The sequence below is a fragment of the Mytilus trossulus genome, chromosome 12, assembly GCF_036588685.1.
Source record: "Mytilus trossulus isolate FHL-02 chromosome 12, PNRI_Mtr1.1.1.hap1, whole genome shotgun sequence".
Classification (NCBI taxonomy): Eukaryota; Metazoa; Mollusca; class Bivalvia; order Mytilida; family Mytilidae; genus Mytilus; species Mytilus trossulus.
Genome location: NC_086384.1, coordinates 48,633,467 through 48,658,845, shown reverse-complemented (window position 1 = coordinate 48,658,845; position 25,379 = coordinate 48,633,467). Strand labels below are relative to the sequence as shown.

The 25,379-nt window shown below is 30.6% G+C and overlaps 1 protein-coding gene across 1 annotated transcript in view; it reads right to left on the bottom strand.

Annotated features, from left to right (window-relative positions):
• LOC134692741 (uncharacterized) overlaps positions 1 to 24,977 on the bottom strand; it is a 31,460-nt gene extending 6,483 nt beyond the window's left edge. The window contains exons 1-11 of the mRNA XM_063553251.1: positions 24,882 to 24,977; positions 21,520 to 21,669; positions 19,160 to 19,448; positions 18,522 to 18,628; positions 13,193 to 13,432; positions 11,384 to 11,615; positions 10,969 to 11,079; positions 7,079 to 7,194; positions 6,002 to 6,143; positions 4,211 to 4,314; positions 1,741 to 1,968 (exon numbers count right to left, since the gene is read on the bottom strand). Of these exons, the coding sequence (XP_063409321.1) occupies positions 1,741 to 1,968; positions 4,211 to 4,314; positions 6,002 to 6,143; positions 7,079 to 7,194; positions 10,969 to 11,079; positions 11,384 to 11,615; positions 13,193 to 13,432; positions 18,522 to 18,628; positions 19,160 to 19,448; positions 21,520 to 21,654 (1,704 nt within the window). The 5' untranslated portion in view covers positions 21,655 to 21,669; positions 24,882 to 24,977. The remainder of the gene's footprint in view (positions 1 to 1,740; positions 1,969 to 4,210; positions 4,315 to 6,001; positions 6,144 to 7,078; positions 7,195 to 10,968; positions 11,080 to 11,383; positions 11,616 to 13,192; positions 13,433 to 18,521; positions 18,629 to 19,159; positions 19,449 to 21,519; positions 21,670 to 24,881) is intronic.
• Positions 24,978 to 25,379: the final 402 nt, after the last annotated feature.

Below are 25,379 nucleotides of genomic sequence, written 5' to 3'. Positions count from 1 at the left end.
ATTCTTAAAGTTTATTTTTAACTCAATCAAAAGTATGGTGTAATTTCTTTTCTTCACATAATTTGTATATGGGTATAATATATGGTGTAGTTGAAAACATGGTACTGTGGAAAAGGTACATTTTCATGCATGCTTTCAATATTTTTCATTGCAGATATGGTTAAAGTTGTAACAACAAAACTTTAAAAAATATATACAAATATATCATTACCCACTGGCTTGTAGCTATTAGCCTTTCATTTTTTTTTCAAATATATTTGAATTAATTATTTAATCCCTTTAACTACCTCAAGGAATTGTTGACATGACATATATAGATTTTGTCTACTATCTAAATCATCAAGTTATTCAAGTTCGATTTATGGTATCACAAAACAAAAATTTTATACCTCCAATTCTTCAGTTTTAAAATGCTGTAACTTTCTTTATAATGCTTGAAAATTTATAAAATTAGTATTTATGGATAGCTAACAGATTACTCTTTCAAATTAATGCAATGTTAGTATTTTATTGAAATTAGCTTCTGCATGCTTACCCTGAAAGGTTATATGTTGTTCCTAGAGCCATTATCTTCATAAGGTTGTCTCACATTTCGGATAGAATGTATAAATCAAATTGTATACCTAATCAAACATTAACTTCTTGTATGTTGTAAGGATGTTTACACTAATTACAAATTTATGAGAGAATTGAATATGATAGCTATAATTTGAGACTTCCTTGTGTTACTCCTGCTGGGATGATTAAGATTTCGTTAAAATTTCCTGTATAGTTATAGAGATGAAAAGCTAAAATAATTCAAGTAAACTGACCAAGATTTTGCAATTAATTGCACAATAATTGATTACATAATGATTGAATAACAAAAATATTGCATCCATTTAAAAGATTAATCTTTTGTCTACCTATAAATACCTCTTTTATTAATTTATATGTATTTTTGAGAAAATAATAGCATTTTAAATGTTGGAGATTGAAATTAAAAAAATCTTTGTATTGTGCTACCTTAAGCAGTCAGGGGCGTTACTTAAACAAGTTATTTTTTTTAATTACTTATATAAGTATTTTTTTATTTTAAAAATAATAAAATTACTTAATAGAGTTATTTTAATTTGCAACAGAAACTTACACTTAATGTAGTTTTCATGATTTTAAACAACATTTTATATCATAAAATGAAGGTTTTATCAGATTTGAGAGGAGTAAAGAGATTAAGGGTTACTTTGAAAATAATGACAAAAATATTACCTGAATAAGTTATTTTAAACATTTTTGAAAAAAAATAGCAATAACACTTATCTAAGGCACATATTTAACTGATTTAGGTTACAAATTATAAATAACTTCAGGTCTTAATTAATTCACAAGTATCTATCTATTTATATCAGTCTACCTTCAAGATTTTAGAGGAAAATGATAATTTAATAGTCCCAAGAGACCAATCTTTGACCCAGAAGCGTCGGTATGAAAGATAAGTGCGTCGGAAAGTTAATTAGTGTTTCAGAAGAATTAGTTTTTAGATATCAAGGGAAAAATAACCAGATAACTGTGAAAATTATTGAAAGCTAGTAAAATCTGTATTCTTGGACACCTATAAAAATAATATTCAGAAAAATAACTTATATAAGTTATATTTAAATTAGCCTCGTTTTCAACATTACTTTTATAGGTAATTTTAATTATTACTTGTTTAAGTAATGCCCCTGACTGTTAAGAGAAGATAATTTCAAAATTGAATACCTCTTTTGTTTTCTTAGTTAGAATACCACCAGCTGTGTCATATCCCATATATTTAAAAAGCTGACTCATATTGGATTTATCAAAGTCTGAATTTGTGATACACTCCTTATATCTTTGTTCTTTCTTCTTTGCATCTTCTTCAGTCTGGTTTTCGTCAAGTGTGCAATTACACTGAGCATTAGATATCAAAATAAATTTCCCTCTCTTTGTGCTTGTCATTGGGTATATCTAAAGAAAATAAAAAAGGTGCAGGCATTATCTAGTTTGCATTATAATTTCACTGAATGCTCTATTGTAACCAGTAGATATACAGATTTTTTATAGATTCTCTTTTGGAATAGAATGACTACCACACATGGAACAACGGCTTTGCTGGGTGTGATGTATATATGTATGAGTTAAATCATATTCAGATATTAATAAGTGACATATCAGTTAAACAAAAAATGGCAGAATATATCAAAGAGACAGTCAAAAGTCATAAGCAGAAGAAAAACAAACACAAAACAATTAACTGAGGTGAATAATCGGCAGCAAACTGGGTGTTAAGGCACTTTCACGCTTGTTCCTCTTGAATAATTGTTTGCCTATTTTCCATTTAACAAACCTTTCTAAAATTGTCTGTTTATAAATTTTGAAATTATTTAAAAACTGAGGTTTCAACTCCCTCAGACAAAGTGCACTTTAGATCCATTTGACTATTTATTTTAGGTAGTTTGGACATATAGCTATTAAACAGTTTCAGTACTTAAACATCCTTGGATTTAAATGTTTGATCCTTCCTGATGAAGGTAAGTTTAGAAAGTGCTTCGGAAGAATCAAATTAATAACCATGTTGTTTTTGATTTTTTTCCCAACATATAAAGGACCATAACCCCTAAACATGTGAAAAGCAACAGTGAAATTTGTTGGTATCAAATGAGATCAAGTAACAACAAATCAAAATGTATTAGCAGTGGTTCATAAGTAGTTGTCAGGTCAGTTCAAGTAATAAAAGTAATGGATCCGACGGTTACTTAGTACAAAATAAAATTATTTAGTAGAACAAACTTCACATTATCAATATATGCAGAGTTTTTTAAATTGAATTTTAATTATATAAGAATAAAATAACAAAGTTCAAATGTTCCCAACCTGCACCTGTTTTATCTGCCCAAGAGCAATAACTTAAAACTAAATGTACATTTGAAAACATCTTTAATCAATGATGACTTACACACAATTGCAATGCAGTTTCGAGCATAACTCTTTTAAAAATAATTGATACTAAATAATAACACTGATATATAAACAAAAAATGTGAGTTTTAAAAAAATATGGGAAGAATTGTACAAGCGAGAGAGTAAACAAGACGGGATGAACAATTTTTCAAAAGGATAAAGATACTTCAACGTTTGTTTGTGTTGAAAATAAAGAATATACTCATCATATATATCAGGACAAAATTTTGTATATATGCCAGACACGCGTTTTGTCTACAAAAGACTCATCAGTGACGCTCGAATCCAAATTTTTTTTTTTTAAAAAGCAACATAAAGTACAAAGTTGAAGAGCATTAAGGACTAAAATTCCTAAAAGTTTTACCATATCAAGCAAGCTTAGGTGATTTATGCCTGAGGTAGAAAAGCCTTAGTATTTTCACAGTTGATTTATAAATAAAACCATATCAATGATAATTCATGTCAGCACAAAAAGTACTGACTACTGGGTTTGTTATACCCTTGTGGAAATAAGTCTACACCAGCAGAGGCATGGACCCAGTGGTTGTAAATATACTCATCATAGATGTCAGGAAAAAGAATGCAAATGTATTTTTATTTTTAAAAAAAAGCATGAACCTTCATAGCATATGCATAGGTTATTCATACTATTTGCAAATCAGAGTTGTTTTTCATAAAATATGATAATCTTAGAGATAAGCTACTAGTATTTTGTTTGCATTGTTAAAAACTGAACAAATGACCTCTTTGTTTTGCCACAACTACAATAGTAGAGCAGCGTTATGTTTTCTGGTCTGCTAGTCTGTTTCTCCATTTGTTCGTCTGTCTATTCATCCGTCTGTCCAGCTTCAGGTTAAAGTTTTTGGTTAAGGTTGTTTTTTGATGAAGCTGCAGTCCATTCAACTTGAAACTCCTTGCACATTTTCCTTCTGATATGATCTATCTAATCTTAAAGCCAAATTAGATTTTTTACCCAATTGCACGGTCTATTGAACATGGAAAATGATAGTGCAAGTGGATTGAGGCATCTGTCTACTTTGGACACATTTTTGTTTTGTAAATCAATTTACTTTCATTGCAATCAGTCTTTTCACATACCTTTGCCCTGGTTGTGTGTTTTTATAACGTGTGAATGATCTAAAGATAAAGATATGTTAACATTTTGTGTGTGTTAAATGGGCGAAATGAATAGCTTGCACTGGCTGTATTTACTATTCTAACTAACTACAGATTAAGCCTTCAAGAATTACCTTTCTTTGATTTTGTATCGTTTTCTGGAAATTTTCTGAACATGCTTTGATATCTGATTTCTTTACAGTATTTCCACTAACTGCTAAATCTGGCCATCCATCAACTTAAAGGAGAGAATGAAAAAATACATTTTTGGACACAGTATTATCTGTTTCAATCTTTTTATTTGGAATTCATCCATCATTGCAAGGAGTTGCCTTACAGTTTAGTACAGATCCAGCAATACATGTAGATGAGCTGAAAAAGTTAACGCAGCATTTACTTGCATGCACTTCAAGTAAACGCTGTGTTAACTGTGTGTTCACTCAGAAATTTCAGTAGACATAAAAAATTAAATGGGTGTTTACTTTCGTGTTTACCTATGGATAATGCATAATCAGGGCGTCTTCTAATTTTGTTTAGAGTAAACAGGCGTTTACTCTCGCATGCACTTCTGCGTTAACGTAAAAAAAAAGGCACACATTCTATTTTTTGTCAAAAGTAAAGGAAATGTTTACTGTTTTTAGTAAACGCACGTTACCAGAAAAACTAAAGTGAACTAAAGAAATATGTGCACTCGATGTTAATGTGTCTTTACTTTATGTAATGCTTGTTCTGCATCCAACTGTATTTATTTATCTGCAAACCAAATACAGGTTTCCGCAGAGTCATCTGCTCTTGATCAAAGTATTTAAACTTTTGTCTGTTATAGTGCCCTGTTGAATAAATTCAATTTTCTGTGTAGTATATTAACTGTGAACTTAAAATTTCTCCTAGGAGAAATCTATCACTCATTGATTAATTTACCTGACAAAACATTGTCTGCCTAGTTTCTTTGACATACATGTATTAATTCACAAAACTGCATGTAATGTTGTATTCATTCATTACCAATAATATTTTTGTTATCTGTTCAATTTGAACACTGATTTTTTTTATAAAAAGTTTATTTTTTGACAACACATGTAGTATTGTTCCAATAAATTTGCAAGTTTTTGTAATTGTTTATTTATAGAAAACATTTATGGAGGCCTTGATTTAAACATCAAACTTTTCAAGTTTTTATTTTTCAAACACCAAACAAATGCAAAGTTTGTTAGGAAAAATACTCAAAATTTGATCAGAAATTAAATTTGAACTTTTGAATCAGTGTTTATATCAAATTTAAAATGTATTATTGAAAATTAACAAACGCAAAATCACATGCAGTCTTTTAGTCTTTTTTTTGGAATTGGTACATGTTTTTTCATCATTGAATGTTAATTTGTTTTATCAGGTAAATTAATCAGTGAGTGATAGTTTTTTCTTGGGAAGAATTTAAAGGTCTTGTTGAATAAACTAAAAAGAGAACAAAAGCTCTTGTATTTGTTTGGTAGGACAAAAGAACTTACAAAGGTTCAAACAGATAGGTCACATGAATCTGTGGAAAAGTATCATTTCATTTGCATCAAATATATGTAGATATATATAGTTTTTTTTTCAAATACATATTCTAACAAATGAATCAAGAATGTCATTCTGTAATATATATATTAAGGATCTATCAAAATATAATATGAGTCGACTTGCTATAACAATAGCTGATCAAATGTATTAAAAATTTCTAATATTTATTTCATTTCATTTGTCAGCACATTAATTTTCATTGAACATGGTTTTGCATAAAACTAGGTTTCGACTATGTGTATCATAGCATCCTGAACCAAAGTGTTTATAATTCAATTTATTTCAAAAATATGAATACTGACTGTTCTTTATACTTATTTTCTAAAGCATATCTATCATTATGGAAAAATTCAGTGTACAAGTACCTTTCTTTGCAACAGGAGGAACATCTAACAATCCTGGAAAGAAGAACAAATCTTTTTGTACGCTTTGTTCAAGAATCATTACTTCAGCTACAGCCTTCTTTCCCTGATCAGGAACAACAGCATTGGTAAGACAAATATTAACCTGGAAAGAAATCCAAAACTCATTTGCAAATATTTTTTTTTATATAGTATGGCAATTTGAATCCTATCTAAGGGTACTATCAATGTGATTAATAATGAATATTCTAGGGTTACTTTCTGTAAATACAAGCATGGAAAAGATTATGATGCTCATTTTTCTGGGGTTGGTTTTGATGATCTCTGGCAGAGATATAAAATGTTGAGTTTGTGCCCATTCTTTCATCTTTGAAAACAGTCAGGTTCAGAGTCAATCCTACACAAATTAATATAAAAATAGAGATGTATAATACCCTTTTAAACCTCCAGCTAATTCTCAGAAAATTCTTCTCAAACTCTTGAGAAAATCCAGCATACAGCTGGCCTCTAAACAAAAATGTGCTCTAGGTCAGTGAAATTGGACGTCATACTAAACTCCAAAACATATAAATGAACTAAAATTTAAAATCATAATAGACTTACAAAAGCCTGAGACTGCTGACTTGAGAAAAGCACAAAATATATGTGACGGTGTAAACATGTTTAAAAGTGAGATCTTAACCCTCCCCGTTGACCTCTAGCAAATGTAGAAAAAAAACAAAAACACAGTAATACATACAATAAAGCTCAGGGTTTTGTCTAATGGGTGATAGTCAGCTCTTTGATTTTGCCTCCAGGTGTAGAGTTTTCTTGCTGTTTTCTGCACTTTGGACGAGTTGTGGTCTCGTTGAAACATTTCTCATTTCCATTCTAATTTTTTTTCAAAAAGATTGGGTCATATCAAATTTTAATTATCATCCATTTACCCAACATGTGTCACACAGACTAACAGACAGGTGGCATCATTGTGTATATATACCGATGAGCTTGAGTTTGAACAAAGTTTTACATACCTACATTTGTCTTCTCAGTAGTAAACCTTTATGATATAGACATTTTAATTGGCCTAAAATAAATTACCTCTTCCATCATTTCCATAAATGATTTTTCATGTGCCATATTCTTAAAGACGTGAATCAATGCCTGTATGAAGTATGAACCATTCATTCCGTCTCCAATTATCCAAGGTCCCTTTTCTTAAATAAAAATACAGTCAAAACACATAAAAAGCATTGAAAAGTGTTGTCTTTGAGCTTACAACACCATTGTCAATAGCATATTTTATTGTATACAGTTGTTGATTGGCCTATTTTCAATGCAACTTGGCAGTATGGAATAAATATTTAAGAAACAGATTGTAGATGTGATAAGACATTTAACAAATAATAAAAACTATAATGCTCACTTCTTCATTGAAAAAGACAGTGATTGGTTGCTGACACTTACTATTATAAGCTTGGTATCTTTGATTAATTTGGCTTTCATATGACAACATTTTGTTCAGATTGAAAGAATGGAACTTCGTAGTCTTTCAATTAAATCTAACACAAATCTCTATTACTTTCTGCAAATAATTTTATATGTTATCCCCTGCTTAGTATGTTTCAAAATTAAACTTTGTAAGCCATCATTTATTTCCCTATGAATATATTTCTAATAACAAATGTCCTTATTTTATATTGAGTAGGAAAGTCATATAAATTTTTCCAATTAAATAATATTTTTTCAAACTGCAAGGTTCTTTTCTCTTCAAGAAGAAATGTTTGGTACGGTTTTAAGCTATGATAATTCTTAATTTTAACATAAATGGTACCAAATGTATAAAAATGTAAAAAAAACTCATGTTAATACATATAAAGTGCTCTCAGTTTGTTTAAAATTTGATTTGAAATTTCTGTCATATCACTTCTTTTCTACACTTTTTTTTTACTGTATTGTTTTCCCCATAATTACATTTTCACACATCATTGACAATAAGACAGTTGAATCATGTTTTTTGTATATGTACTCACCATTGTCGTAAATAAGTATAAAATATGTAACTATTATATTAAGCTTAATTAGACTTATCATTCTGAATTACAATTCTTATACTGGTGTATTAATTCAATTTATCTGCAGACAATAGTTCAAACTATGATAAGAATAATGACAACATTAATGGATTTTTTTTAAATCTTTTTTCCATATTTTTATCAGAAAAAAAAGAACCTGTTATGAGGGAGTCATAATTTCATCAACAAAAGATTCAATCAGCTACAAAATATAAAAGTGTGTAACAATTCGCCTAAATTTGCTGTTAGATACAGGCTCAAAAAAAATTACACTAGACACGTGTTTCTTCTACAAAATACTCATCAGTGATGATCAAATACAAAAAAGTTAAAGAGGCCAAACAAAGTACGAAGTTGAAGAGCATTGAGGACAAAAAATCCTAAAAGTTTTGCCAAACAAGCTAAGGTAATCTATTTCTGAGGTAGAAAAGCCTTAGTATTTCAAAAATTCAAAAGTTTTATTAACAGTTAATTTATAAATATGACCATATTCATGTCAGCACAGGAGCCCTGACTACTGGGCTGGTATTACCCTCGGGGAATAAAAACTCCCCCAGCACCATCTTTTGATTATAAGAAGATTCTCAATCACAATAATATTTCTGCATTCTGCACTTCCTTCTTTATTTATATGTTAATGCATTTGAGCAGGGAGTTGAAAGTAGCCCATAGCATAACACTGGCTATGTTGATAACTTCAATAACAGCACTCATTAGGTTTTGTTCAAAGTAAATAAAAGAGCAAGCGATATATATTAATAATGTCCAAACAAACTAAAGGTTAGCAGAAATTGGTCTTGGACAAATAAACATGCCTCATCCTTAAAAAAAATCTTACATCACATTTTGGGGATTAACTTTTAACATTTAACTTTTTGAAAAACATATAAAATCCTTGGTTAAATTTTTTCATTTTTTTTTTTAAAGATAAAGGTTATTATGTTATATGTATGAAAAACCAAGAGAGAGTCATATCCCATTCATGTTTCAAAAACAAGGACATCATCGACCTTTAATGCTTTTTTTCTGTTTTTTTCTGCTTTTTCAGTTACATTATTCATTTACTATTAATTTTAGCTTTTAAAAAGGTTGCTGTTTTGAAACAGTGCATCAAACATTCAAAATTGGATTAAGAATCCTTAGGACGATCTGTTTTAAATATAATATGAACCACCTAAAAAGTAATCGTGTACCAGTAAATGTTTTGTTTCAATTTTAAACAGTAAAACAGTTTGATTATTTTAATTGCAAAGCAGACTATAATATGTTATGACATTAAACCGTCCTTTATCTTATTTTTTTGTCAACTATTCATAACCTTCTTTCACATCTTATCACTGGTCATATATATATATATGTAAAACTCTAAAAGGTTCTAAAATGCACTTTAAAAGACTTCCCTTTTGAAGGAGGGATATCGGTAAGGGTAATATTTGGCCCCAATTATAAAGTTAAATGCTAAAAGATAAAAACTATTTTAAGTTGATTTAAAAACATGTGAGAAAGTTTTAATGAACAATTTCTGTCATTGTTTTATTCTACAGCATTGGTTTTTACATCCCAGTTATGTCAAAATAAGGGATTTAAGTGAAATTTGACAAAATCGACAGGATCACCGCAAAATTTAAGACCAGGAAACAAACAGTGCAGCTTTTGACAACCAAAATACTCATGTTAAACATCTAAAAAGTCATTTCAAACATTATTGTAAAAGATCTTTTTTGTCAAGTATGCGCTCTATGTTTCCTGACCAAATATTCAATAAAAATTTACCCATTTTCATTGTTTTTTCATGGAAAAAAAATGAGTACTACTTGTGACGTCATGAATGGAAAACCTGAACGTAAATTAGCGACAAAAAGACTTTTTTCCTATCTAGTCACTGTATTAGCTATTATTCATTGTGAAATTAGTCAATTAATCCCAATTTGATATTTAGGCTTAAAAAGAGGCCATTTTAGGGCCTTATCGAACCTACTCTTTTCTGGTTGCCTATATATCAATCCTCTCAATAGGAATGACAAACATATTCTAATTAGCTCATATATTAATTATTAAAACTATATGATGTTTATGAAGTTTGTTGAGGAATTTACCCATTTTCATTGTTTTTTCATGGAAAAAAAATGAGTACTACTTGTGACTTCATGAATGAAAAACCTGAACGTAAATTAGCGACAAAAAGACTTTTTTCCTATCTAGTCACTGTATTAGCTATTAATCATTGTGAAATTAGTCAATTAATCCCAATTTGATATTTAGGCTAAAAAAGAGGCCATTTTAGGGCCTTATCGAACCTACTCTTTTCTGGTTAACTATATATCAATCCTCTCAATAAGAATGACAAACATATTCTAATTAGCTCATATATTAATTATTAAAACTATATGATGTTTATGAAGTTTGTTGAGGAATTTACCCATTTTCATTGTTTTTTCATGGAAAAAAAATGAGTACTACTTGTGACGTCATGAATGAAAAACCTGAACGTAAATTAGCGACAAAAAGACTTTTTTCCTATCTAGTCACTGTATTAGCTATTATTCATTGTGAAATTAGTCAATTAATCCCAATTTGATATTTAGGCTAAAAAAGAGGCCATTTTAGGGCCTTATCGAACCTACTCTTTTCTGGTTAACTATATATCAATCCTCTCAATAAGAATGACAAACATATTCTTACTAGCTCATATATTAATTATTAAAACTATATGATGTTTATGAAGTTTGTTGAGGAAAAAGCATTGTTTACTGTCATTGTATTGTTTTACCTGTAGTTGCACCTTGGTTTTCACGGATTCCTATTGCACAAAAAATAACATCTGAAACTCAGTAATAATTTAGACTGACATCCCTTCACACTTATTTATCTATTTTTATATCATCATGATCCTTTAGGTAATTTAAAGGTTAATACCTGTCCTTGGTTGAGATGACACCACAAAAAGATCGTCTGTATTTGGCTCTTTTGTGTAATAATGGAGACTAGCATTTGCAGCATCAAGAACATCATGTGGGCATGTTTCTTCTTCAAAACAAGAAGAAAAGCATATTAGAGATCTTCAATTACTAGTTGTTCCTATGCATCCATTTTATTTTCTAACATTCAATGAACAGGGGTCAGCATATTTCAAATGAATGAGAAGATTTTAATAAAAATTAAACAAAGAAAATACAAGATAAATATAGCTTGCATATATTTCTCCATTTCCAATATGCTGATTTATAGAAAGTGAGTTAAAAATTAGTATATTCTTTTTAAAATAAAATAATAATTATCATAAGTGTAAGGAGCCATACAAATCATGCAATAGAATCTTGTATGTATTCACCTTCAAAACTGTATGTTCTAATGATGACAATTTTTGGTTTGCCTTTAAAAGCTTTGGATTCTTTCATCATTGTAAATATTTCATCTTTATCAATTTTATTGCCATTCTTGTCATATATGTTTGCTGGTTCATATTCATATCCACCAGAGAAGAAAACTACAACTAAGCTATCAAAAGATGAAGCAACACCATCTTTGTTGTTTAAATGACCATCAAGAAATTTCTTCATTTCCTGTAATTAAAATAATAACAAGTGATGAAGATATTTGTACTTTTGTTTATCAAAGTTAACAAGTCTTTTCAAAATTTAAGGCAAATAGCATACTTTTAATGGTATTTTTTAGAGGATGACACTTTAACACTCCAAATCTTTCTTCCACACAGTTTAATTTCTTATTTCTATTTGTCCTGTGAATAATCTAAATACAGATTAACTTATTTCAATTCATGTAGAGCCTTCTTCTGTTATGAATAAGGAAAAGATGGTAGTTATATACTTATACTGAAACTGAGATGAAATAAATAGAGAATAATACATGGCAAAATCCGTATCATATGTCGTATCATCCCGAGACATCAATATCAGCCCGAGGGCCTTTAGGCCCGAGGGATGATATTGGTCGAGGGTGATACGGCATGTGATACGGATTTTGCCATGTATTATACGCTTTATCATATATTTCAACAGAAGAGTATTATAGTATATGAACTGTTTTCTGATCCATAGCACTAGGTTACCTGCAGTTCTGCTTTTGTCTTGTTTCAAAGCTTTAAAATAACTGCTCAATTATTTATACGAAGCACCTATGTTACCTTACAATCTGTTGTTTTGAAAATATTTTGTTTATTATTGTATATATTGAAGTGTTTTGTATTTTTTATAGTTTTATAGGGCTGATATTGATGTCTCAGGATGATACGACATATGATACGGATTTTGCCATGTATTATTCTCTATATATTGTATCAGTACATGTGTAGGTTTTGTCAATAATAAGTGTATTGACAGGTTATTGATATTCATCTGAGCACCAATTAAACCACTTCATACAGCAGGAGGTTTGGCTAGCCATTAAACCAGGTTTAGCCCACCATTTTAACTTAAAATGTCCTGTACACAGTCAGGAATATGGCAGTTGTTAACTTGTTAACAAGTATTTCAGTTTTAAGTATGTTGGAATTTGTTTTCGTAAGTATCATTAAACACAAAACTCATTTGAAACTAAGAATAAATATCTGACCATAACAGTGTATATATTGACTTTTTTTACACAGTACATATTTATTTTCATGTATTTAGGGGAAGGTATATTTTCGCAAAAAAATATATACATGCAAATATAACTGCAATGTTCATCATGTTCAACGCAATTTACATTCAAGGTTTGTTGTTCTTAACTAGCAGTGAAGTATGAAAATTGTATGCATCATCGAAGGCTTAATTGATACACAGAGAAAAAGAACAGCAACAAAAGTCACTTTAAGTGCTGTTCAAATGCACCATTTTACTCAGATTTTGTTTAATTAAAATCAAATCTTAATATATTTTATAACTTAGTCTAAAATTTCAACCTCAAATCAATCCATGGCCATTTCAATTAATTTTTTGGTCTAAATTTGATAAAACTGAAAATATTTGATGTCATATGTATGTTTCCGGCATCAAATGATGTCACTGGGGATATAAATAACCTAATGTAAATGCTGAACCCATGATCCAATGAAAACAAAACTAAAGCTGTCATGAATTTAAAATCAAAATTTATTTTAGCTGATAATATACATAACATTATCAAACACACAGTATACCTCTCCTGGAACATCTCTTGTCATATCAGCTGCTTTTGACTCATACTTCATATGTGTAAATAGCTGTGAAATAGCTGTTTTGTCAAAGTCCACACAGCTTCTGCACCTATTTTCACATAGTGTGTTCTTAGTAAGGGAATCATTTACTGATTTGGCACCTGTATTCTCGTCTGTGGTTGTACCCTTCAGATTTGCTATACTTAGAAATTTTCCTTTCTTTTTGCCTGTCATATTGTAAACCTAAAGGCAAAGCAAACAAATACAATTTAAGTGAAGTGAACAAAAGTATGTATCCCAACCCCTCAATACTGTTATAAAAGTATATTGAAGTAAGTCAATTTTTTAGTATGTCCCTTTAGAATCCACAGAATGATGCCACAAATTAAATAATTTCCAAAAATTCAAAAGTTCCAGACTCACAGGACTGCATACTGTTTGATTACTAGTCTTAAGTGTTTGGTCAATATTGTTTTTAAATGTTTCCTCATACCTTAAATTTCCTTACTCTACTTTTTAAAAATAAAAAAAATTCTGAGACATAAAAGAGGGACAAAAAATACCAGACAGAGGGACAGTCAAACTCATTTTAAAAAAAAAATGACAAGGCCATGGCTAAAAATGAAAAGACAAACAGATTAACATAGAAAACTAAAGAATTAGCAACACAAACCCCACCAAAAACTAGGGGTGAACTCAGGTACTCTCAGGATAAAATCAACAATATAAACCAATAAAGGGCTGCGCTTTAGCGCATGATACACCTGTTGCTCTTTTAACTTGTCTTTTAATGAATTTATATAATCAACTAGAAATAATGTGAGCCCTGTCAAATATAAATAAAAATGTCCAAAAATTTGGCACTATTAAGGCTACCTCAAATTTAACTAAGTGTGTTGTCTTAATTTTTCATCCATACATTCTATCTTGTTCACAACACACTTTCTGAGTACCAAGTACCTTTTATATTTATAAAATGGAAAGGGAGCTTATGTGAGTTATTGTCTGAAGTGTGGACTACGAACGGACAGTTGGACGGACAACGGTATAGCATAATACGTTGTGTCTGAAAGACGATGGGCGTATAAAAATGGCAAAAAAGACTACAATGACAATGAGGAGCAGCAAGAAGATAACAGGGAAAGTGAAGATGGTGAAAGTGACTCTACTGAAAGTTATGATCTTAATATTAAATGAGGAAGTAGGTGATGAAAGTATGTTATCATAAAATGATATATGCCTCAGGGAACAGTTAGTATCTCAGGGACTGCTAATGTGCTTTCGTCCTTGCAACCATTCAATAATAGTACAAACGTATGACATTCATGGAACCTATTTTTTACAAGAAATTGAATGTTTTAAATTGAACTAAAGATTTTACAAATTTTACGTTTTCATCAGATTTTATTAAGTATTATGTGTTACATCAATAGATATAAACAATTCACCAAAGTTTCATGGACATTGGTGAAAGCCTTTTTGAGTTATTGTCCGAAGTGTTAAAAATCCCCCTTTTTTATGAATAAAGCCCCATAAATCCAAAACTTAAACATGTGTTAAAATCTTAAATTAAAAAAAATTGAAAGGGAGCTTACATCAATAGATATAAACAATTCACCAAAGTTTCATGGACATTGGTGAAAGCCTTTTTGAGTTATTGTCCGAAGTGTTAAAAATCCCCCTTTTTTTATGAATAAAGCCTCATAAATCCAAAACTTAAACATGTGTTAAAATCTGAAATTAAAAAAAAATTGAAAGGGAGCTTACATCAATAGATATAAACAATTCACCAAAGTTTCATGGACATTGGTGAAAGCCTTTTTGAGTTATTGTCCGAAGTGTTGAAAATCACCCCTTTTTTTATAAATAAAGCCCCATAAATCCAAAACTTAAAATCTAAAATTTAAAAAAATTGAAAGGGAGCTATGTCAATAGATATAAACAATTCACTTAAGTTTAAGGGAAATTGGTGAAAGTGTTTTTGAGTTATTGTCCGAAGTGTGGATGACGGACATACAGACGAAGGGACAGACTGATGGACAAACGGACAAACGGACGGACGGACAGACAACGATATACCATATTACGTCCCGTCCCAGGCGTATACAAATGATATTGCTAGAAGTATATAATACCTTTCATTAACTTATTTAGAAGTAAATTTCATTTCATATTGTGCATGTTGTGTTACAAACTTTCTGATTAAAATGAGATTGTTTGCCTTTGCTCTGTCCCCATACAGAAAAAATGATCACTAGGCTAACTGCATTGCTCAACTAGCCGCCAGTTGAGCTAACAGTTGAGGGACAGTTGAGGGCTAGCTGGCCATCAGTTGAGCAAATAGTTGAGGGCCAGTTGAGGGATAGCTGGATTTTTGCCATGCAAATTAGGTAGCCCTCAACTTATCAATGCTCAACTTTATGCAAATGAGTTGAGCAACGTTGAGAAAATATCATAGTTGAGGGCTAGGTGTCTAACAGTTGAGCAATTAGAGTTGAGGGCTACCTAGCTAACAGTTGAGGGCCAGGTCATTAAAAGTTGAGGGCTAGGTGGCCAAAAGATGAGGGCCAGGTCATTAAAAGTTGAGGGCTAGGTTTTAAAAAGTTGAGCATTATGTGGTGATTGCAAACTGATGACTACACATTGTAGAAAAACATATTTAAATTGTGTATTTGTGTATTTTTATAGCCAAAATACTGCTGAAAGATCTTATCTCACAACAGACTACATAAATGCTATATCCTTGCTTTTTAGAATTTATCTAGCAAACAAAAATAGATCTCTAGTTTTATACCAAATTCATAATATTAGAATATTCTTATTTTATTAGTTATACTTTCTAAAACAAATTGTCTTAATAATAAAACAAACATGTCTCCTGTCTTACACATTTTGACAATATATAAATTAATGCATAAATATATTGTTTCATTTTTTTCTTCACTCTTTTAAGTTTATAAAGAAAACACTATAAATATCACTATTTTAACCTAAAAGAGCATAATTATACACTTTTTCAAAATGGTGGTAATCAAATCTAATCCAATGAACTTACCAACAGATGTTTTCAGAATATGTGTTTAAACATCAATCTTCCTAAATCCAAGAGTCATGTCATCAGAAGAATACACTGCACTTTTCAATGTCAATACAGTAATTTGTAACTTTTTTTTTCTACTTTCATTGTAAAAGTTATATTTTATTCATGATAGCTAGAAGACATCTTTGCTTGCCATGTGCATGCTCAAACCCAGTTCAAATTTTAAATGTTTGAGGTTCTTTTGGGTATTGTGACAGTGTGATCACTTTGAGTTTTACCCGTTAATTACCTAAATCTTAAATATTTTATATGTTCTATAATAAAAGAAATACTGTTTGTTTTTTTATCTTTATGTCAAAGATGTAGTTAAGTTAAAATACAAAAAAAAATGTATAAAATTGAAAACATGTGCTTCCCTTAATTTTGCCTCAAACTTTTGTGTACATTTATAATATACTTCCTGTCCATTTGCACTAAAGACATAAAACAGATGGCACATAACATTTATATCACCAGGTCATATTTCTAATTGCTCAACTTTTGCTCAACTATAAAAAAAAAAATCAAAGTTTGAACGCTAAACTTTTCCTCAACTACAAAAATTTCAAAGTCTGAACGCTCAACTTTTTCTCAACTACAAAAAATTCAAAGTCTGAATGCTCAACTTTTGCTCAACTACAATAATTTCAAAGTCTGAAAGCTCAACTTTTGCTCAACTATATGAAAATCAAAGATCAATTGCTCAACTTTTCCTCAACTTAAAGGCCAGCTTCAGTTGAGGGCCAGTTGAGCGACATCTATCCAACATACAGTGCTTGGCCAGGTTTGAGTTGAGCTAAGATGCTCAACACCTAGCCCTCAACTATTTTGCTTAAAACAGCTAGCCCTCAACTTTTTTTTCTGTAGGGGGTCTGATTTGTATGTCACTCATGCAAAGGGTTATTTTCTTGCAATGTTTTATGCCTTTTTATTTCACATGTTTTCATGTTTAGACGTTTTATTTCCTGTTTTCTTGTATCTGGTTTAACTTCCATGTTTCATGTTTCTCCTTCTTTCGGATCTTTTATTCGTGTCGGTACTCTTAATTTCTCATGCTTGTCCCACATTTGATTAAAAAATGAACCAGGACTAAAACTAAAAGTTTGTTGGGAGATTGTTTTAAATTATGTATTTCCAGGATATCAATTGCCAATGATTGCTATCAACTTATATTTTTATATACAATATTTTTCTTTTAAATCAGTTGCAACTAGTGGACGCTTAAAGGTGACTGTAGGTTCTTGGTGTTCATTGAAAAGGACTGCATGATCTTCAAGAATGGCTTAAAATAACTTCTATTCCATTTTTTTATCAATATTCACAATTTTATTCCTCATGCTCTGTTTTTCTCAATTTTAATTCTCTGTGCAATGTTTTTGTAATTTTTATTTCATGTGTTTTCGTGCTCCCTTTTCCCACCCTCCTGAAGGATTGAAAATAATCAATATATTTTTTTTGTGAATTTTTTATTCATGAAAATAAAATATGAATAAAACAATGAAACTTCACTGTTTTTCTAAATTGAGGAAATAATTGATATGAACAATCAGACTGTCCTTAAAAATAATTGGATTAATATAGTGAATTTCCAACTCAGTATAATATTTGATGTTCCATTGTAAATAAACTCATCATAGATACAAGGATTAAATTTTACATTTACCCAAGATACGCGTTGAGTCTACAAAAGAATCAACAGTGACGCTCAAAATCCAACAAAGCAATTGAAATATCAGATTTTAATCAGATTGCTTCCTACTTATTAATCACACAAAAATAAACTTTAAATTAGAGAAACTTTGAAAAATGAAGAAGAAAAAAACAGCCAGATAATACTGTATTTGCTGAATATAACACACCTGAACACTCAATATAAAAAGAAGACGTGGTATGATTGCCAATGACAACAACTCGCCACAAAAGACAAAATGACACAGAAATTATCAACTATAGGCCTAGGTCACCAAATAGCTTTCAATAATGGGCAAAGCCCATACCGCATAGTTAGCTACATGTATGTAATAAAACAGAATTGACAATGTACAACAATTCAAACTAGAAAACTAACAGCCTGAACATGTTTCCAATACTAATTGGTGACTAGAAGCTCCCTGGACATGATGGAGGAAAATGTGACCAAAATATTTTGTACATTTAAACAAGATGTAGCTGTCAATCAAATCAAATCAATTTCTCTCAACTATTAAGATTTACAGCTTTTTTTGATAATTAATTTTACTATCTCAAAGTTACCTGTCTTTTTTCACAAATCTCTTTGAATGCGTCTTCAGTGCATTTTGTTATGTCACGTTTCTGAACCACTACTGATCTTTTCTTTAAATTAGGCCAGCCTTCAGGATCTACAAGTAAAAAATATAGGAACAGAATGTTACCCATATCATAAAGGAAACATTGAGTTCTATACACCCCCACCCCCCCACCCTCCTTATAAAAATGGTTCGATCCGCCTCTGTTATTTATACAGCATACTAAGGGTAATAAGCCTTACAATTTCTGATGTTGAAAATTAGTTACTACCTATGTGACCTATGAAATTAGACTATTTATCAGATTTGTTATAACATGAGCAACATGACGGGAGCCACATGTGGAGCAGAATCTGCTTACCCTTCCGGAGCACCTGAGATCACCCCTAGTTTTTGGTGATGTTCATGTTGTTTTTTCTATAGTTTTCTATGGTGTGTCATGTGTACTTTTGTTTGTCTGTTTGTCTTTTTCATTTTTAGCCATGGTGTTGTCAGTTTATTTTAGATTAATGAGTTTGACTGGCCCTTTTGGTATCTTTCGTCCCTCTTCTTCTGTAATATCATGCAATATTAAAATTCACAGTAATTTTGAAACAATTAATTCATACACTTAACAAGACATACCTTGTTTATTTTCAGATTCTGATTTTTGTGTTCCCTCTGGTTTTCCAGAATGTTCTTTTTTTGCCTCTTGTGTGTCACCATTGCCATTTTTTGGCTTTGATAAACCATTATCTGTTTTACCAGGATTTTGTCCATTACTTTTTGAGTTATTCGTCTCTAAGTGACTGGCAACTTCTCCATTTCCTGTTTCATCAAGGGCATTAATAAAACTTTCATAAGCTTTCGTTCCTCTCCTTGGTAAGATAGATAAAAGTTCCCTGGTCTGTCCAGTAGGCCTTGGCTTTTTATGCTTTAAAAAACAAAATCATGTTTGAAACTCGTTTTATGTCATCTATATAAAATGATCTTAATATTTCAGGGCTGTCAAGTTTCATGTAATAAGCATAATATTTAACGCATTTTCATTCTTATTTGACATTCTTTTCCTGATTTATTGTTTTTTCTCTTTGATTTTAACAATTTTGGTAAAATCTGCACAGGGCCATTTACTTCATGAAAAGTTGGCAGTACTAGTGCTGCATGTGTATATATATTGTAGGGTAGGTAGTAACCCATGTAAACGTGAAGATAATATAGCATAAAAATTTTCATTACAGTAATATAAAATAACTGTAAATTCAGAAATTATTGTGAGGTTTTTATTAATTATGCGATGCCTACGTATGTAAACGCAATGATAATTCAGAAATTATTGCAAAGTTTGTTTTAAAGTGAAAAATGCGATAGAGTCGTAGACGCAATAATTCAAACTGGCATTTTAAAATATTTTATACGAACTAAACAGGATATTACTTAAAATCATCAAAATTAAAATTGCGTTGAAGTCTTAAATACAAAATCGCAATAATAAATGCACACAATAATTTTACAGTTATAATGTTTAAACTTGGACAATGTTGGAGATATCTTCTATTTTATATACCACTTCCAATTCTCTTGACAAAAGTTTATTTCAATACATGTTGCAGTTTTCTAAACAATTGTATAATTATGGTGTTTTGTTGTGATGATTTTTTTGTTGTTATAACTTATGATGATTTAAAAGGATATTGAAAGATATATAAATTCCTTGAAATACCCTGTACATGTATTCCATCATCCAAAAGGTGGTAAAACCAAATTTAAATGGCTCATCAGGAGAGATCATATATAAACAACAACAAAGTTTATAGATGCCCCACTTGCACTATCATTTTCCATGTTCAATGGACCACGAAATTAAGTAAAAAATCTAATTTGGCATTAAAATTAGAAAGATCAGACCATAGGGAACATGTGTACTAAGTTTCAAGTTGGTTGGACTTCAACTTCATCAAAAACTGCCTTGACCAAAAACTTTAATCTGAAACTGGCACTTCCATTTTCTATGTTAGGTGGACCATGAAATTGGGGTCAAAAGTCTAATTAAGTTTTAAAATTAGAAAGATCATATCATAAGAAATATGTGTACTAAGTGTCAAGTTTATTGAACTGCAGCTTCATCAAAAACTACCTTGACCAAAAACTTTAACCCTGAAGCAAGACAGACAAACGAATGAACAAATGAACGAACAAAACGGACGAATAGACAAACAGACGAACGGACGCATAGACTAGAAAACATAATGTCCCTCTACTATTGTAGGTGGGCATAAAACTGAAATACAAATTTAAATTTTTATCCCCTACAAATGTATAACCAAAATGGCTGCCGTTGCCATGGAAACTCCAAAAATGTGAACATTTTCAAAATGCTTCAAAATTGATGAAACTTTTAACAAATGTTAATTGCCTACCATATGTAGACATTACTTTTGACTTTAAAATTTCCAAAATGGCCGCCGTAACCATGGAAACGGCAAAAATGTGAAAAAAATCAAAATCCTTTAAATTTAATGAAACTTTACACACAGATTATGTGGCATCATGGATACCGTAAAACAATGATTTGGGGTCCGTTTTGGTGACTTTTGTGTTAGCATCCTAACACAGGATTACTTGTTAAAAAATGTTGTAGTCTTTAATTAAAGTTTCAAAAAACATGTATAATTCAAAATTATATGTCCATGTTCAAATAGAATGCACAGGACCCAAAAATCGCAGGACAAAATGTCACAATTAAGTTTATATATAATAAATACAACATACATCTACATGCTTGTACTTATTTAATCATAATAATATAGCATATCCTGTATACATGGTATATCATACATCATATAATGACTTGTTTTCTAAAAAAAAATTGTATCAGTTTTTACCTTTAACTACATGTAGTGTTCATGTATAAAAACAACTGTCATGTCAGACTGTGTCAGAACAGAATTTATTGTAAAGTTTCAATATTGATCAAATAGTGTCATGAAAACAATATGACAAACCTTAATTGAATCCATCATCCCTGATGTCAGTATACCATCACCAACCAAATGATCACATATTTCTTCAACATTATGCAGATTTTTTATAAGGTAGGCAAAATTAGACTGCAGAATATTTCTGTGTTTCTGTTCCATCCTCTTGATGTTATTCTGTAGAAAAAAAATTAATGACAATATTATTAACAATGATTCATGTAACAATATAAAAAAGAAGATGTGGTATGATTGCCAATGAGACAACTATCCACAAAAGACCAAAATGACACAAACATTAACAACTATAGGTCACCGTATGGCCTTCAACAATGAGAATACCCCATACCACATAGTCAGCTATAAAAGGCCCCGATAAGACACTGTAAAACAATTCAAACGAGAAAACTAACGGCCTCATTTAAGTAAAAAAAATTGAACAAAAACAAATATGTAACACATAAACAAACGACAACCACTGAATAACAAAACAACAACCACTGAATAACAAAACAACAACCACTGAATAACAGAACAACATTGTTTGTTTAAGCAAATTTGTATAAATTATTTCCTTAACAACAAGAACAAAAAGCATCCACAGCATCTACATCTACATGTACATGATGTATAGTTGCTATACAACAGTTAGATTTCTTGGACTTATAATAAATAACCTCAGTTTCGCTTGTTTCCATAAGTTCATCATATTTGATATTGAACATTTTCTTCCATATTATCTGTTACTATACATGCTATACTAACAAAGACTAAGATAAAACTGCTTTAATAGGTAAATACTTTCTGACCCAATTTTTATTCAAATTCCAGTTGAATTATTGAGTGGGATAGGACCTTTATCAGGACTCTGGGATCAGGTGTTTTTAAGCTCGGGATTTCGGAATTAACACATTCGGGAATTCTTTTTTTTGGATTTCCGGACCTCGGGATTCTGTATTTTTAAGCCCAGGATTTCAAGATTTTGTGTTTTTAAACCCCAGATTTTGGGATCAGGACCCCTCCTAATCCCCCTCATTATTGAATATCTATTTTATTTATACCAAATAAAAAATATTTTTCCTGAATATAAAATGGTGAATAATGTTATGATTTTTTTTTATCAATTTGAGGATTATTTATTGAAAGTTAATTTAAATGAATGTATGATTATGCTGCTGTTTGGTATTTATATACAACTAAATTTGGTATTATTGTTGTGTGTAGTAAAAATCATGATTATTAATATGTGCATGATGTGATATTTCTTTGAAGTAAATAATGCATTTTTTTTAATAGCTTGGTCATCATGGATGAAGGGAAAAAAATGCCCATCAAAATCCAAAAGAAATTTTATCTTTCTGAAACACAAAATGCATTTAACTTTATTATATATAGTGGATGCTAATGTAGGTATTAGAACTTTCCCAACTTTACAGGTAAGTCTGTACTCAGAGTAATTTTTGGCATGTAAATACAGCCATATTTGTCCATATATGTCTAGAAATGTGTCCTAAAATCAACATATCAGAATTTGTAACTGCTACATGAGAATGGTTACACTGGTGACAAACTATTGTTTTCTCTGCTTTACATGTATTGATTATCATTTTCAAAATTTATAAGAATGGTTTTTTAAACAGGTTTTATTACCAAATTCCAGTTACAAGGTTACAGTGGTTACACTGAAGGAACACTTAAGTTATACATTAAATAAAAAGAAACACTATATTACAATTTGGGTTACAACGGTAACATAGGTTACAAATTATTAATAGTCGTGTCCATAACCAATCCCAGCAAAACATATTAATACCTTTGTCAATAAGTGAATTATATATTGCTTCCTGTACAGACTTTTTTTTTCAAAAATGTATTGCGTAAACTATACATTTATTTTGTAGTTATTTTCATCGTAGCCTGATTTGACCTTTCTTATGTAAAATAATTACTGTTAGAAAGGTGTGTGTGTCTGTTATAAGCTGAGGTTATAAGATTATAATGATGTGTGGTAATCAAGTAGACATCTTTGATTTCCAGTGATGTAAAAATGATTAAGCTGCACCTGGTGTTTCGCATATCATTTAGGTCATTTTTTACCAAGGCTGAAAATCCTCATCAGGTACCCTAGCCTTGTATCATTGTAAATACTATGTAATTACAATTTGATTAGTTCTAACCATTGTAACCTCGAGGTACTTTACGGTTACCATTGTTACCTATGTTACCGTTGTAACCTATGTTACCGTTGTAACCTATGTTACCGTTGTAACCTGTTACCATTGTTACCCATGTTACCATTGTAAGCTGATAAAACGGTACTTCTGATCAATGTTTAAAGAGAGAGTAACCATTGTACTTATGTTACCATTGTAACCTATGTTACCGTTGTAACCTATGTTACCGTTGAACCTATGTTACCGTTGTAACCTATGTTACCGTTGTAACCTATGTTACCGTTGTAACCTATGTTACCGTTGTAACCTATGTTACCGTTGTAACCTATGTTACCGTTGTAACCTATGTTACCGTTGTAACCTATGTTACCGTTGTTAACTATGTTACCGTTGTAACCTATGTTACCGTTGTAACCTATGTTTCCGTTGTAACCTATGTTACCGTTGTAACCTATGTTACCGTTGTAACCTATGTTACCGTTGTAACCTATGTTACCGTTGTAACCTATGTTACCCTTGTAACCTATGTTACCCTTGTAACCTATGTTACCGTTGTAACCTATGTTACCGTTGTAACCTATGTTACCGTTGTAACCTATGTTACCGTTGTAACCTATGTTACCGTTGTAACCTATGTTACCGTTGTAACCTATGTTACAGTTGTTGTAACCTATGTTACCATTGTTACCTATGTTACCATTGTAACCTACATGTATGTTACCATTGTAACCTATGTAACCGTTGTAACCTGATAAAACAGTACTTCTGATAAATGTTTAAAGAGAGAGTAACCAGTGATACCTATGTTACTATTGTAACCAATGAAACCAAGAAATTTCAAGATTCTTATATATGTGTAATCTAGTGATACTAAACATGCTAAAGGGTAACCATTGTTACCTTGTAACTGGACTTGATAATGAAACCTGTTGATCAAACAGTACTCCTGATAAATGATTTAATCTAATTCAAGTATTGTTACTCAGCATTTGCGTATTTGTTACTCATGTTACCTATTGTAACCATTCTCATGTAGGGGTTACAAATGCTGATGTGGTATTATTAGGACACATTTTTGGACATATCTAGACAAATTGTCCGTTTGTTATGATGAACAACTATATTTATTATCTAACAAGATACCATTAAAGATGATAATTAATGTGCAACCCATGTAACTAGTTAATAGTTTTGTCTTAAATCTCCTCTACCAACCTTTCATACAAATAGAACTAGTTCTTTTGTCTTTAAAATCCTTATTTTGGAACTGATCAGATCATTTTTTGTTTAGGGTATTTCCCCGAATTTTACCTAAAACTGGTTTGAACTGTATGTGTACATTTTCTTGCTATTGATAAACGCACGAAAACCAGTCTACTTTCGTTTTTGTAGTTTCGACTAAATACCAAACTCAAATTAAAGAAATTAGTAGCCTACAACGTTACAAATTAATACATTATGATTATAGACAATTCTAATTTGTGAATATCTTTATATTTTAGTATTTTTTTTACCTTTTTATGTTAATGAGCTGAATAAATTCATAAGAGAAATCGATATTGATCAGTTTAACCTATATAGCAGTCGACGGACAATGGCCGCCGGCTTGCAAGTCAGAGACATATTATAGCATACTCAAGATAGCAAATGTCTCTTGTCGATTTTAGAGATAGAGATATAGTAGACTAATGACCAAAAAATAATGAATAGAGA